Source organism: Lonchura striata, chromosome 6 (assembly GCF_046129695.1).
Source record: "Lonchura striata isolate bLonStr1 chromosome 6, bLonStr1.mat, whole genome shotgun sequence".
In the NCBI taxonomy this organism is placed as follows: Eukaryota; Metazoa; Chordata; class Aves; order Passeriformes; family Estrildidae; genus Lonchura; species Lonchura striata.
Window position 1 is genome coordinate 40,861,759 of NC_134608.1, and position 14,711 is coordinate 40,876,469.

The window sequence follows — 14,711 nt, forward strand, 5'->3', positions numbered from 1 at the left end:
CATCAGCAACAAAAAACCTTTGTCCCATTAAGCTTACCACCTCCCATTCCCCTTCTCTCACTACAGCTTTTTCTCCCTTTGTGCTTCTGTGGTAGCCTTCTAACACACATGAAAATCCTGTAGAAAAATTGTTGTGATTAACAGCCCTAGAGCTGAGCTCCTCAAGTCTGCTGTTCTTTGTCTAGTAAGTACAGAGCTCCTCAAGAAGTGGAAACACAGCTGTCTGGTATGACTGATGGAATACACCCCTCTGGAACATGTGGCTCACAATTGCTTAAGAGGACAAAATAGAAGGGAGGTGTAAAAAACAGAAAAAAACCAAACATTCAACCAAAACCAAATCTGTACAGTCAACCAGACAGTAAGTTCTGCATATACATACACCATGCCTGAAGCTGAGCCACCCAGCTGTCTCCCACAACTGACAAGCAACAGAATCATGAGAGAAACACGAGAGAACCCTCAGGAGAGAAAGAAGCAGGGAGGGTAACAAAAATGGGAAAAGAAGTAGAAGAAACAATGGAACAGGCATTATTTTCCCTGAGGCTCAGCTTCTGGACATCTCAACTCCAGTTTCAAGAACTGCTAAACAAGAGGTTTCTTTCAAAACCTACAACCAAACCTCAGGCTTTTAGGTGTCACTGTCTGCTGCTGAGGACAATGGAGTGAATTAGAAGCTCAGTAGGAAATTCTGCATGTAGTTCTCTTCCCATGTTAGCTGGAGATGCTTATAGTGTGGAACAGGATTTCAGCACTGCTAATGACTCACACAGTGGGTGAAGGTGCACTGCTTTAGACATTAATTCCAGGAATCTGGGAACTTTCACAGATTTCAAAAATAATATTTTAAGGTTAAATCAGGAGTCAAAAAATAGCAGATTTAAGGTAGAATTCTTTTGTGCAATTAAATGTACTACAGAGGAGGGAACTTGAATTGTCCTAATTCTAGCATTTTCAGATATTAATGTACTCAATCTGAAAAATCTTTTGCTTTCCTCTAAGAATGTGTGTTTTCCAAAACTTATAAGTGAGCACCAGAAGTCATCTGAAGCAAGAAGCAGCAAACCCAACACATGGGTGTTTTGCCTACTAGTGACAGAGTTTATCCCATATTTTTGTTCACATACAGGCCTAAATAATCACATTTGGCATATCTGTTAGAATAATCAGAAAAGATATTTTCTTACTGTTATCCCTTCCATAGCAGAGACGGTCAGTCTCACCCTATGGATTAGGAATTAATATATTCACAAGACCAAGAAGCATGTATTTCACCCACCTACCAAAAACCAATTCCCAGGTGGAGAACTACTGCAGTTTTCCCAAAGGACACTCAGCTCTGCCCTCAGACCCTCAGGGCCTCCTGCCAGCTTACACTGGCCAAAAGAGCAAACCAAAGAAACTGGAACAAGATATTACTCTATATTACATACTTGTATAGGTTCTCTAGTTCTAAGTAATCAGTTTCCATTACAAGTATTCCTACCTTAAAACACACAGAAGACTGGGAGAATGAGCTGGCTTAAAATAACACAGCTATTCATCTCCAGGCTAATAAATTCATGAATTTCCCTATCAGGTTGTTTATCAGAGATGGGTATACTTTTCACCTTAATGCAAACACCTGTCCTCCACTCACCATTAGCTGTTTTTTACTTTGGTGTTTTTTTTGTTTGTTTTTGTTTTGCAGGTGGAGAAACCATATTAAAGCGTTTAACCCTCCTCCATATACGTTTCTCTGCTCCTGCAGATAAACATGGCAAAGTCTTGATATTCCGAATCAAACTGCAGAGCTGTAGATTATGAGCTTGGTTGATGCTGAGGCTGATGATGCCCACTCATGCCATATTTAGTGTGCTGGCATGATCCAGAAGGGAAGGGCTGAAGTCCATCAGCAAGAACACAGCAGAACTGGGACTCTGGACATCTGGGCTCTGAGCAGTTGCTCTCCCTCTACTCTTCTGACCAGAGAGTGCAAAAAAGGAGCACGTAAGGCAGTAAGTGTTGAGCAGTCCTACTAAGTAGAGGTTTTAAACAGTCAGCAACATCGTGTGCAAATGAAGATACCTGAAAGAAGTAAGCAAGCACCAGAAAGAGAAAAATTGTAGAAAACAGCAGAGAACAGTATGGTTCATTACTTTACACTGTCTAGGAAGCAGGGCTGATTTTAGGGTATGTTAATAGCAGTAGCCTATGTAAAAAATACTAGAGAGCTTCCCTGACTCACCAAGAGTTGCAAGGTCTCTGAAGGATTTACAGCCCCCTCAAACAACACACAGCATGAGGTGCCAAGTCTAGAGAAACAGGGTCAGAAATCCCACTTCTTCTGGACTGCTCTGGAAGTTTGCTCAGTCCAACAAAGGAGTGCCGAAGGGATACACTGACAGAAGTCTTCTAAATTACAAGCTATGAGTAAGCCTGATGACTGCAGGCAGACAGTTAAAGTTTTACAAGAGAAAATTTAGGATGGATATTTGGAAACATTACATGGCAACTAGGAAAAGAAAAAGCCATACAGGCTGGAGCACAGTACTCCTGAGAAGTACAGACAGGATCAGGACACCTGCATCAGACTGTCCTCTGAGCCACTCTTCAGTGCAGTGAACCTTTCAGAAGCAGTTTGCAAATAGCCATACAAAAAATAAAACATACTCCGAGTTCAGTCTGTATATTTCACTTGAGCTGTCACGATCACAAGTTAGTTTACAAGCAAGCTGGCATATTTCCACACATTCTTAACATTTCTTTACAGGTTAACAAGTGCCACGCTTTATTTCATACAAGTGTAGTGTCCAGAATTGAGAACAAGGCCCGAAAACCTTCACCATGGACCTGAAGTGCTGAAGATGATAAATCCCTGAATAAGTGATTCAGCTAAAGAACTACAGATAACCAAAAGCTCCCCCCAAAGCTCTGCACACACCAGCCACGCACTCCTGCGCAGGATAAATGGGGAGCTGGGCAGAGCCTCTCCCCTCACATCCTGTAGGGAGAGCAAGGCTCAGAGAGGATGAACTTTCTGCTCCATCTCCCTACCAACTACAGCCTCATCACACATTGCTCTAGGGTGGCTGTTTAAATCTGCAACAGATTGCAACAGACTTGTGACACGGCTTGTCAACTATTTATCACTGCACATTGTGAAACACATGGAAAGCAAGACTGCACTTGTTTGTGCAACTGGGACTGAAACTTGCTTGCAGAAAACTAAGAAACTTTATTTCACTTGATGCTAATGAGTTTGAAAAATGACACTGATTGTGAAAGTTGCTCAAAGTCATCAACAAGCTAGCACCTGATTAGCAGTGAAATCAATGTCCTCTGTATGGAGTTCTTAAATTGTAACTAAAATATTTTACCATTTGATTTTATTTCATTAAGGATGCCCCAAGAACTTTATAAGGATCAGGGTCTATTTAATAAGACTTCATTTCTAGGGACTGCAGAAAGCATAACCTTACAGATGGAATCTAATGCAAACCATTTAAAAGCACAAAATCCAGCTAGTCCTCTTCTTAGACTTCTTCCTCTTGACATAAGCATCATATCTTATTAATGTAATAATACTGATAAGGTCTGATGTATAGAGCTTGTCATTATCTCAACTACTAGTCATCAATAGTTTGGGAATTGCCCCTGTGTTCTTAGTTTTCAAAAGACCTGACTGTACAGACATAAAGAAGTATCTACTCCACTGCTCATGTACCCAGTTACATACATTTTTCATGCCTCCCTCAGTGGCCTAGATGCACAAGTTGCTATTTTTAGATTATAGACTATGCATAGCCCTTGTTAAGTAAAAGAAACCAGTAAGAAGGCAGAGAGGATCCCCCAGCTTTGCTGCTGCTCAAAGTTTTTGTTAAATATTTACACAGGGAAGGACTGGTTTAAGACTGAATAAGGGGGTTTTGTATAAAATCAAATTACAGAAAGTTAGATGCAGTTGAGAGCATCATCCAGCTTAGCAACCTCTTACAAATTCTTTTTTAAGAAACCTGGAGCAAATTGCCCACATTTAGTTCATTTTGCACGCTAGTGAATAAACTCCAAGAAGCTTAACTAAGGCAAGCTCATGTTCACAAACCTTTGTTGGCCCAAATACAACTGTACAGCTGTATTCACCACATGAGAAAGCATCACCACTAGCAGACATCTTGTAACCACTAAATGTATGATTATTCAACCATGACTCTATCAAAGGCATTGAAGAGAGAGGGGAAGAAGTGGATGCTTTTCTAAGACACTGTGAGGCTTGAAAGAATGCAGGACTTATCTTCAAGTGTCATATGGCAAATCACATAATCAAAATAACTTTGTTTCCAGTTAACACATTACTTCAGCTACAGAAAACTGGGGGGAGAAACCCCACATTTATCATCAAAATATTTGCAATGTTGAGACAAGTGAAAAAGAAACAAGAAGTTTAAGTACCCACACAACCAAGACATTAGATGCTTTAGAGCACCAGGTCAATCCAACTTGCACTGACAGTGTGTTTTGAACATACAAAGTTGATTATCTGCATGTACTGAATTGGTCCGATTTCACAGCTGACCCTACTCCAAACATGAGGTTGGACTACAGGCCTCCTGAGGTCCCTCCCAGCCTAAATTACCAGAGGATTTTGAAATCATTTCACCAAGTTACTGAAGGGAAGGAGAAGAAGAATGATTTCATGTTTTCCTGCAAAAGAGGCGGCTTCCTAAAATAGGAGACACGGCAACTCTCCAAATGGAAGCTATAACAGCAGCAGACAGTTCCCTGCTCCAGACACTCTGTACTCCAGAATACACCCAATTTTCAATGGCAGAGAAGCAAGGTGGCTGCCTGCCACTACCATCAATGGAAGAAGAACAGGATTCTCATCCAGCCTAAGGAAACACCACTATGGATCACAATCAGCACTACAAACAGCTCTGTCTGCCTAGAGGAAGGCAGAGGAACAGCCACATCTTTGCTGTATTCTTGGTGAGTTCAGAATGACTTCTTGGCACTCTGGTCCTGTTGAGTCTGTGGTTTATTTAGCTACATTGTTTTTCAATCGCAGGAACTGTTATTCTTACATTCTTTTACCAATTTGTGAAGCGCATTAATGGTAGAACATTCAACCCAGGAATTTTCACTGTATAGTCTCTCAAGATGCACTCGGAAATCTCACATTGAGACATCTAACCCAACTTCCTTACTGTACTTCACTGTACAGTAGCCAAAAACCAAGCCAGATGCAAGTTATACTGAGAGAAAACCAGAAAAGCTGCATACAGACCTTCACACATAATTGTGACTGTAGAAAAACTAACTTTTTGTCAAAAGAGGTGCTATTTCAAGTAGTACAAACCTAGTTTTCCCAGAGTACATTACCAGTTCACATAGTGGTTCCTCCTCCTCACACCCCCTCTTTTTAAATACCAGAAATTAGACCAAGCACAGGCAGAAGCAACTGCATATATGCATCCAAAAAAACCTCTAAAAAACTAGGAAAAAATTTGCAACCCAATTTCAAACAGAAAGAGTTAAAGGGCAGTAAGAAGTCCTTCCGAAAGGACTTGTGTTTTGTGTTTTTTATAAAGTTCCTCTTAGTGCACTAGAAAGAATACATTGACACAGTAACTACAGTGGCCAATTAGCATCAAAACAACTGTTTTTTAAAAATCAGAAAAAAAGGAAATGCATTTCTTCCTACAGCACGCATTATTAATTTGCTAATCAAGGTGACCCAACATATCTGCAGCTGTGCCTCCATCTTCCTTTACATGAGAGAAAGCAGAGAGCTGCCCAGCCTCAACATACTTCAGGGCAAACCATCCCAGTGCTTATTCAAACTAAGACAACCTCCCTTCATTTCAGCTGGAGACTACAGCAGCTGTCCCAGTAAAGCAGTATCTCACCTGCATCAGGTGCACACAGAGAACACACAACAGCTAACTCATAATGGCCACGTCTTCCTACAGTGGCAGCAGGCACTGTCACCCCATTTCTCCATTCTCCGTGACACTGCAGCAATGCTCCCATTTTAGAGCACAGCAATAAACACGGAGTTCAGCTGTGCTGCCAGTGCTCCTCTTCCTCCCTCCCTTGAACATCACAATCTTGGCAGAGAAAGCCATTGGCCACATACAGTGGCCCACTGCTGCCTGCACTTGTACAAAACAGTGACAGAGGACATTTGCACTGCAGTTCTCTGGATGTTTGAGGATGTGACTGTGGGAAGATCTGCTGCTTACAGTTTGTAGCTCTGGATGATAAGCTGGCATTTGGCTCAAGCACTGCAAACTTCCATGTTTAAAACAATGCAAAACAAGTTCTAGTGGCCACCAAGACTTCTGTGATGCGCCACAAGTCAGCAAGCAACTGATAATGCAGTAATATATCCAAAACCAATATTAGAAAGTCAAAGAAGCTTTGGGTGTCCTGTGCCAGCCATATCTTTAACAGGCATAACATTTCTCCAGCTAAAAGGAAGACCTGGGCCTTAGTTATTTGTATGTAAAGCTGTTACTTATCCAAGTCATGGCTGCTGCACTTCAAGCCTGTGCACACAGGATTCATTACATGTTCTGGCATTATCTATGCAGTGCTGCTTTACTGGTGTCTCACACAAGCAGACATTCAACTGCCCAGGCATGTGCTCACATACCAGTTCCATGTTGGCTGCAGCAGAGGTTATGGGGGAGCACAGTCATGAGCCCAGCAATCAACCTGCTTGTTGCAGAGCTGCTCTGCCTACAGGTCTGACACCTGGAAGCAGCTGCAGCAGCTGAGCACTTGATGTCCTCCTACTCCCCTTGAGGAAAGGAAGTGCCTTTTGCAGCCTTTAAACTGTCATTTCATCTTAAACTCACACCTCTTACACACTACTATTATTTTTGTGGCCCCTTATCAACGCCCAATCAGGCACAGAACTTGCCCTTTCCTATAATTTTACAAGAATGGATTTGAAAATCCCCTTGGCTGATCTGTTACACCAGCAAAGAAGCCCTTTCCATCGTCTCATCACTACTTAAAGGCCAGAGTGGCAGCGGCAGACTCAGATGGAAGAAACTCTCTTTGCCCTGCGTGGCTCCTATGACCAAGAATCGAAGTACTAAGAAAAGTTAGAGCAGCGCAGCACTAAAAATACCCGGGTAATAGCCTCTGCTGTACTTCCACAGCGCTCCTGTATTTCGGGGGTGCCAGCTACATGCTGCCGCCACCCCCTCGGGGCCACCGCTACTGTCCCCCCCTCGACAGGGAGGGCCACTCGTGCTTCAGCCCCTTCGCGAGCGCGGCGGGAGCGGGCAGGGGCCGAGCTGCAGGAGCAGGCAGGGTCGGCACAACTTTGGCGCCGCTCCGCAGCTCTCCCGCCGCTGTCGGCGGGGCTCTCGCCTCGCCCTCCAGCACAGCTCTTCTCCCGGGCTGCCCGCGGGTGCCGCCGTCCGCGCCGGGACAGCGCCGCCGCTCCCGGCGCCGGGCAGGGGCGGGCAGGGGCGGCCGCGCTCCTCCGGGGGCGGCGGGGACGGGGCGGGCCTGACGTCAGCGATGAGGCGCGAGCGCGGCGCGGGGGGGCGGCGCGCACCGACCGGCCGCGCCGGGAACTGCGGAGCGGCCCCGGCGCCGCGCCGCGCGCCCGGCCGCCCCGGGGACACCGAGCTCAAACCCGCCGTGCCCGCCCGCCATCCCGCGAGTCCCAACCAGCGGCGCTTCTCTCAGGACCGACCCGACCGCCGTGCTCTGGCCCGGCACGTTTCGTGGGGAGTTCCAGAGCGGCTCACGGCTCGCCGGGGGCCCGCTCGGCAGAGCAGTAGCACCCGCCAGCCCCTCAGCCTGTGCCCCAGACCGGCCCGCCCGGGACCCCGCTGCTGCCCCACGGGCGCTCCGCCAGACTGCCCCGGTGCCCCCGAGGGCCGGTCCCCGCCGCCCGCGTCCCTCTCCCCGCCATGCCGAGGCCTCTCCCCCACGAGATCCCTGCCCCGGCCCGGGCGGCGCCGGAGAAAGAGCCGCGGCGGGGGCGGCCGGGACGCGCACTCACCTGCCCAGGCGCCCAGCGCCGGCCCCACGGAGCTGCTCCCCAGCACCCAGACGCGGAGCCCGGCCAGCAGACGGTACGAGGCCAGCGCCGCCGCGTAGAGAGCGCCCAGCGCGCCCACCCAGTAGAAGAGGCCGGCGGCCGGGAGCGCGGCTGGAGCCACCATGCTGCGGAGGCTGCCGCGGCCGGACTGAGCCCTCCCGGCCACCGCCGCCCCGCAGCCGTCACGGCGCCCGCCCCCGCCCCGCCGCGATTGGCGGAGAGGCCTCTCAGCCAGCGGGTAACCCGGCAACGCGGCCGGGCGCGCCCGCCTGGGGCCGCCCGGCCCCGCCGCGCCGGGAAGGGGGGGGCAGGCCGCGAGCGGCCACACGCCCCCGTACTACTTGCGGCCTGCGCCCCACGTGGTCGGCACCGCTCTCCCGCCGCCATTGGCCAGCGGGCATGGCCGTCACCCCGCCGCCGCACTTTCATTGGTCCCTGTGCCCAGGAGCCCCACAGGATTGGTGGAACACGGGGCCTCCGCTCCCGCCCTGCTGACGTCATATGAGCCCATTCATAAAATGCTCAGGCTCCGCCTCGCACTCGAATGTGTCCCTGGGTTCCCCTCCCCCAGCCCCGCACTGCGCTCGCCCACGGAGGCGCGCCGCGATCGCCACGGCACGGCACGGCACGGCATAGGTCCGCAGGGACCCCTGGGCAGAGGGAACCCGCACCGGGGAAAGTCCGTCCCGGGAAAATGGGGCTGAGCACCACAGCCCAGCTGCCACTGCACCCCACGCACCGCGGGGCTGGCAGCGCTGTCCCGTCTGGCCGGCCTCTATCTGTCTTCCTCGACAAGATCCAGGGTCAACGGAGACTTCCTGAAATATTTCCCCTGAGCTCGCCACTTGTAGTGCCATGCCTTGTCTTGCCCTGCCCCGTCGCCTTTCACCTGCCCGCTTGACACGACCTCTCCCCAAAGCCCCACACACGATGGGGTTAGGAACACCTAGACTTGGGAGGAGTGTAGGAGACGCCTCTGAAATGACACACACACTGCGTCGGTGGCTCCTTCCATGGTGGTGAAAGGCACAAAGCTCTGCTGCCTTCTGTCCCACGTCCAGCCAGGAGGGTAGCTAGGGCCGTGCTACCCTACCTCACTTACAGACCCGGGTTTTGCCTCCCTCCCAGGCGGAGCCTGGCGCGGAGAGAAGATGGGACAATGTAGGCTGGAGGAGGCTGAAACCCTGAAATCGCTCATGGTTGAGCTGTATTGCCTCAAGAGGCTGAAACGGCAGGAGTGGCTGACAAACATGGACACTTAGTGGCAATTTCATGTAAGGTGTGGCTCAATTAAAATGTCAGAGAAGAACGGTTCAGGTATAGGGGACTGCTGTTTTTAAAGGGAGCCCCTTGCAACTTCCAGTGCCAACTTTTTTTTTTCTAGAAAACAAGCCTTTTATACCACTTATCTGACAATGACCTTAGGCAGTAAGAAACCTTCTCTGGATTAAGGTTTTTGGAGATTGGCATCCATCTGAATTATTAACAAGAAATAGCACAGGGGGTAATCTTAATGTTGCCTTTACTTTCTCTCCTGGACTGGCAAATAGGTCATACCCAAATCCAGCCAACTACTGCTGGAGATCTCCAAGCTGTACCAGCTGCCAGGCTGCAGCCATGTTCCCCTCATCCACTCCTTTGTCTTACTTGGCACATGCCACGCCGATGGCAGAGGAAGCCTCCAGGAGCCTTATCTGCCAAATCCTGGCACACCTCAGGCCTGGCTTCTCCTTGCTGCTCCATTCCTGCAGACCACTCATTGTAAACTTGATGGATTTACAAGTGCTCTACAATTTCTCTTTCCTCATCTCATTCTACATTTCCTAACCTTTTCTCACTTCAGAGTCTGGAAAGAGCTCATGTAAGGTGCCATCTTAATTGTTCCAGGTAAGCAGTATCCTGCATGTTGCACCTTGAGGCCACAACCTGACCATGGTGCCACGTGAATGCAGTTACAAGCACTACTGCCACTTCATATCTCTCATTTAGAAACAAGACACACTAGTATGACATCAACTACCTGATGCAAAGAACTGTAAATCCTGAGATACCTGAGGCTGCACTTTATGATCTTCTGACTATGCTAAAGGAAAAAAGACCAAAGAAATTAAATGAAAATTTGCCGTGATAGATTTTATCCTTTTTATTAGTTTAATAAAAATAAACATTTGCTACATTTCCTGCTATTAAATATATATACACAAAATAGCTTTTCACTCAAAAATACATAATTAATAGAAATCAAAGGCTTCTGTTCATAATCTGTGGAAAACAAATTCATAGTGGGATTCAAATTTCATTGGATTCAACAACACACTGCACTGATGTCAATTAAAGGCATGAAACTATCATACATTTTGAAATGAAAAATTAGTCAAGTCACTGTCTTATTTGCTGACCTATATCTTTACAATGGATTTTTAGAAATCAATCTTTATCATAAGCAGTAGTATCCCACCTAATAGGAAGGAACATGTCACAGGATTTTATCCTGTTCTACAACAGGAAGCATCCAATCCATCCTTCTAATATTAGTTCACTCCTTTTTTTTTTTTTCCTTTTGTCAATCCTTCATGAGAGGTGACACTGCAGAGGATCCAGCTCTCACCAAGTTTTCTTCCTGTGTTTTTCCCAAGAGAGTCCACCTATTGCTTACTGGACATCACTCTTATAATAGTGTGACATGCTAAGGCTAAATCCTGCAGGCGTTACACAAGGAAAATCCCTACAGGCCTCACCAAGTGTGTAGTTGATATAACACCCTCCAAAGACAGGACTTTGATTACAAAAAAGTGCAAAATGCTGGGATAATTTTCCTCTTGTTCCATACCAGCCTTTTCTTAATTTTTAATTTCTTCTATTGGCTGTCACAGCAGTTCTCATCTGTTCAGTTTTTGCAGAATAAATGACACACTGCTGATCTTCACTCTTTTGTCTTCCAGAGGACAGGTGGATATGGCACAAGCACCTGGAAAGAGAAAAGGTAGAAAACTGAAGCAAAGGATGGAAGGTAACAATGGTCACCAGACTCACCAAGTGTTTAGAACAAAAGTGGACTGGGCAGCTGGACAGTGCATGTAGAGGCTGGTGGAAAGGCTATGAGCCCTGGGCAATCTGCTGAAGGGAGCAGGCAACTTCCTACTGGACATTCATGTAAGCTGCACTGCAGTTACCAAGGGAATGCTTCCAATTACAAATGGGTCAGAAAAAGGGAAGGAAGTATGTGGGTGCTACGAAGGAGTTGTTGGTCTCTGTCAGAGTCTACCCATCTTTTATTATAACATCTCCTGTCCACTGCACTGCAGTTGTCCTGCTTCTGAGACCTCCTGTCTGAACAACCTTCTTGCTGCAGGTCAGGACAGAACCTGCCCCACTGTTCTCTCAGGGGGGCCAATAAACCCCTTGACAGAGAAGCACAGACAAAGCAAAGCAGCCCTCCATTTTTTTGTGTTAAAAAAATCATGCTGGTTATTCAAAAGTGTTGCTATTTTTTATGCTACCCTGCTTGGAGAGAAAGGCAGTCCTCTGAGAGACTTATAGTCTACATTTAGAAGAAGATGAGTCACAGGCAGGGAAAGGGATTCACTGGAAGGGAAAGAATTATACAAAGGTCAAATGAGGGGGTTTGCATCTCTTGCTTATGGGTATCACAGATTCCTGAGCAACAGGCATATCCCCCTTTCTAGGGTTAATCCTAGTATTCTCATGAGCTTTGCAGGTCTGTTCCCATTTGCTACAACCTGCTGCAAATCCCAAAGGAGCACCCAGTCGGCTGAGCTGATGGAACAGACAGGCATTTTGAGTGTACTCACACATCAACATGCATTCACATATAAGGATACCTTGCCAAGGCCCCAGAGATCCTTATTTCCACAGCCTCTTTTATCAGTTCAGGCATGTAGTCAGTTCCAGATGACTGCAGATGCAATCTGGGTCAGGGCAGTGATGCAAACCTCGGTCAGCCCACAGCTCGGCTACATCGCCCCATCATATGGATCATGGCTAAGCTGTACAGCAGATCACAACAGAGATGAGAGAGAAGTGTATAGGAAAGCTAAAGCAGTAGTGACATGCATGACTAAAAATGCAACAATAAGGAACAAAAGATAGGGACATAGAACTACATAGATTACAACATCAAAAGGAGACAAAAAAAACAAAAAATACAGCACAGGAGCAATAAAACACAATGAATAGAGGATAAAAGAGCACCCAATAAGAAGAAACATTCTATTTTTATTATGAAGTTTTTCTGTGATGTTGCTGCCACAAGTACCTCAGAAGCGATACACTTCTCAGTGACATTCCCATGTCTCCCTCCTGCCCCGCTCTCTCAGCACATGAGGAAAACACGTCTCACTACAAGTCCACACGTGAGGACCCAAGACAGTCCCTCACTGTCCCCACAGCGAGACCTGTGCTCAGCACTGGTCAGCACTCAGGAAGCCTCAGCACTGGGATCCACTTCTCATCCCAGCCTGCCCAGTGCTGCCAGAAATGCCGTCTGCTCTGCAGCAACCCTGAGACAGGAAAGGGGGACTGCTGGTTATCTGTGATGTGTCATGTTTTTTCCTGCCACCGAACAGTGTAGTCATTTGTTTCATTAAATGGCATTCTTGTACCCAGCACTAATTTTATCCCTTTACAAATATGTTTTTCACTCTAGCAACTCAAGAGCAGCTCTCCCCCCTGTACAGTCATTCTGCTCTCATGTCTCTCTTACCATTACTCACACTTATCGCAGTGAGGCCAGATTCAATAAAGGACCTGGCTGCTGCAGTGCTGAGCACTGCAGTGTGTCTTTGCCTAAGTCCATAGCCCCAAATTAAGACACCCTGCCCCATGCACACTAAAGGCAAAAATTAGAATACCTAAGAATGTAATCTTCATTGTCCATTCTGTTAAGGTGTCTACAAGAACCATTCAGACATGCCAACAAATCTCTCAATACACCTCATCAACTGCTGAGTTCATTGTAATGATGGGGTGAGGCAAGGTACCTTGTGTGGAATTCCAGATCTTCAGCTTTTCCTTAGGCACCTACTCCATCTCCTTGCAAGGGTCATGGTACCTCTCCAATTCCATGCACTATTTAGCATTCACTCAGGAGTTCAGGTTTCCCTCCTCTGCCTGAAAGGGCAGAAATTGCTTTAACAGCATGGCAGGTGTGCCGGGTGAGGTGATTTTGGTTGAAGCTGTTTCACAGCACACAGAATCATCACATCATAGAACCAGAATTGCCTGGTTTGGAAGGGACCTTAAAGATCCTGTACTTTCAACTCTCTTGCCATGGGCAAGGATGCCTTTCACAAGGCCAGGGTTCTCAGAGCCCCATCCAAGATGGTCTTGGACATTCACAGTGATAGATCATCTACAACTTCTCTGGGCAACCTATTCCAGTGCCTTGCCACCCTCAGTGGCAAGGTAACTGTTTTTCTTTCAGCTGTAATGATGGGAGGGAAACTCAGTGGGACTGGAGGGGCTGGAGCAGACATTCTCAGCCCCATCCTGTGCATACATCTTCAGCATATGTTAAAGTGGTGCATGTGGGCAACTACAGAAGCAGGTATTTATATAGCTCTCCTCCTTCCTGGCATGCTACACATGACGCAGGTGCTGGGGGTTCCATGGTTCAGACTTGGGCTTTGCCAGCTGGCTCTCGCTGTCAGCTCCTACAGTACAGGACTCCTGTGGGCCTAACATAAGGCACCTTGAGCTGATCAGCCCTGTTCTGCAGAGCTTGCAGGAAACAAGGGAGCCAGAGAACAGCAGGTTGAGAGAAAGGGAGGGAATTGGTAATATTAAGTGCCATAATAAATAACCAACTAAGCACAAATTTTGATTGATGTGTCACTCATCTGCAATTGCACACTTTTGGGTATAGCTTCTATGAGAAGGGCAGAAACCTGCAAGCACAAGGCAGCTGCGAAGCTCAAGTCTTAGCTTTGAAACTGAGCCAGCCAGGCATTTTAGGTTACCACACTGTGCTACAGCTATACATTCCTTGCTTCTCAAATAAACCTTGGGCATCAGCAATCTAGCCTGCTTCAGGGAATAAAGTCCCAAATTTCTCAACAACAAAACACTCCAGGCAAGTGTAGCAATGGAAGACAAACAGAACCTAAAGCCAAACAGTAGCTGGCATATTAACTAGTTGAGTCTACAGATTGCAAATCCAATGTGCCATGCAGATGTACACTGCTCTTTATAAGAAGGTCTGTTCAGTTTACCTTTCAAACGGGAAACAATACAAATGGTACTACAAACTTCTAGTACTGGATACAGGGATTTTTCACTTTTATCTACTATGGATTGACAAGTGTGTCTCCTGTTAAAACTCAAAATTGTGCTTTTTGATGCTATTCCCTGTTTAGAGTTCTCAGAATAGATTGCAATGGGGGGCTCCAGATCCTCTTACTATGCAAACCAAGGAAAGGCTTAGTAGGACATGCATATAAAGTGGGGATTGGGTTTTATAATCACCAGCAATACTGGAAATCAAGTACTATTAAAAAAAAAATTCTAGTAGTCGTGCATGCTGCAAATCCAAGTATTTACTAGAGACATAATATGGCCATGACAACAGATTACTCTTTTTCAATCCTACAACCCACTGAAATATATTGATTTGAGCTGAAAATATCATCTCTAGAAATGAAATGTT

General features: G+C 46.9%; 2 protein-coding genes across 6 annotated transcripts in view; both read right to left on the reverse strand.

The window, feature by feature from the left end:
- The window catches only part of HSD17B12 (hydroxysteroid 17-beta dehydrogenase 12), an 81,286-nt gene extending 72,852 nt beyond the window's left edge, over positions 1–8,434 (reverse strand). Inside the window, 2 exon segments of the mRNA XM_021533222.2 lie at positions 8,009–8,176; positions 8,179–8,434. Of these exon segments, the coding sequence (XP_021388897.2) occupies positions 8,009–8,176; positions 8,179–8,434 (424 nt within the window).
- A 1,731-nt stretch (positions 8,435–10,165) lies between these two features.
- The window catches only part of LOC110472033 (uncharacterized), a 60,602-nt gene continuing 56,056 nt past the window's right edge, over positions 10,166–14,711 (reverse strand). For 3 of the 5 annotated variants that reach the window (XR_013340181.1, XR_002465683.2, XM_077784222.1), the window contains 3 exons: positions 13,048–13,177; positions 11,890–12,054; positions 10,166–11,015 (listed from right to left, as the gene is read on the reverse strand). The gene's annotated coding sequence lies outside the window, so the exon portion shown is untranslated. The remainder of the gene's footprint in view (positions 11,016–11,889; positions 12,055–13,047; positions 13,178–14,711) is intronic. The other 2 variants (XR_013340180.1, XM_077784223.1) reach the window with 1 other exon arrangement.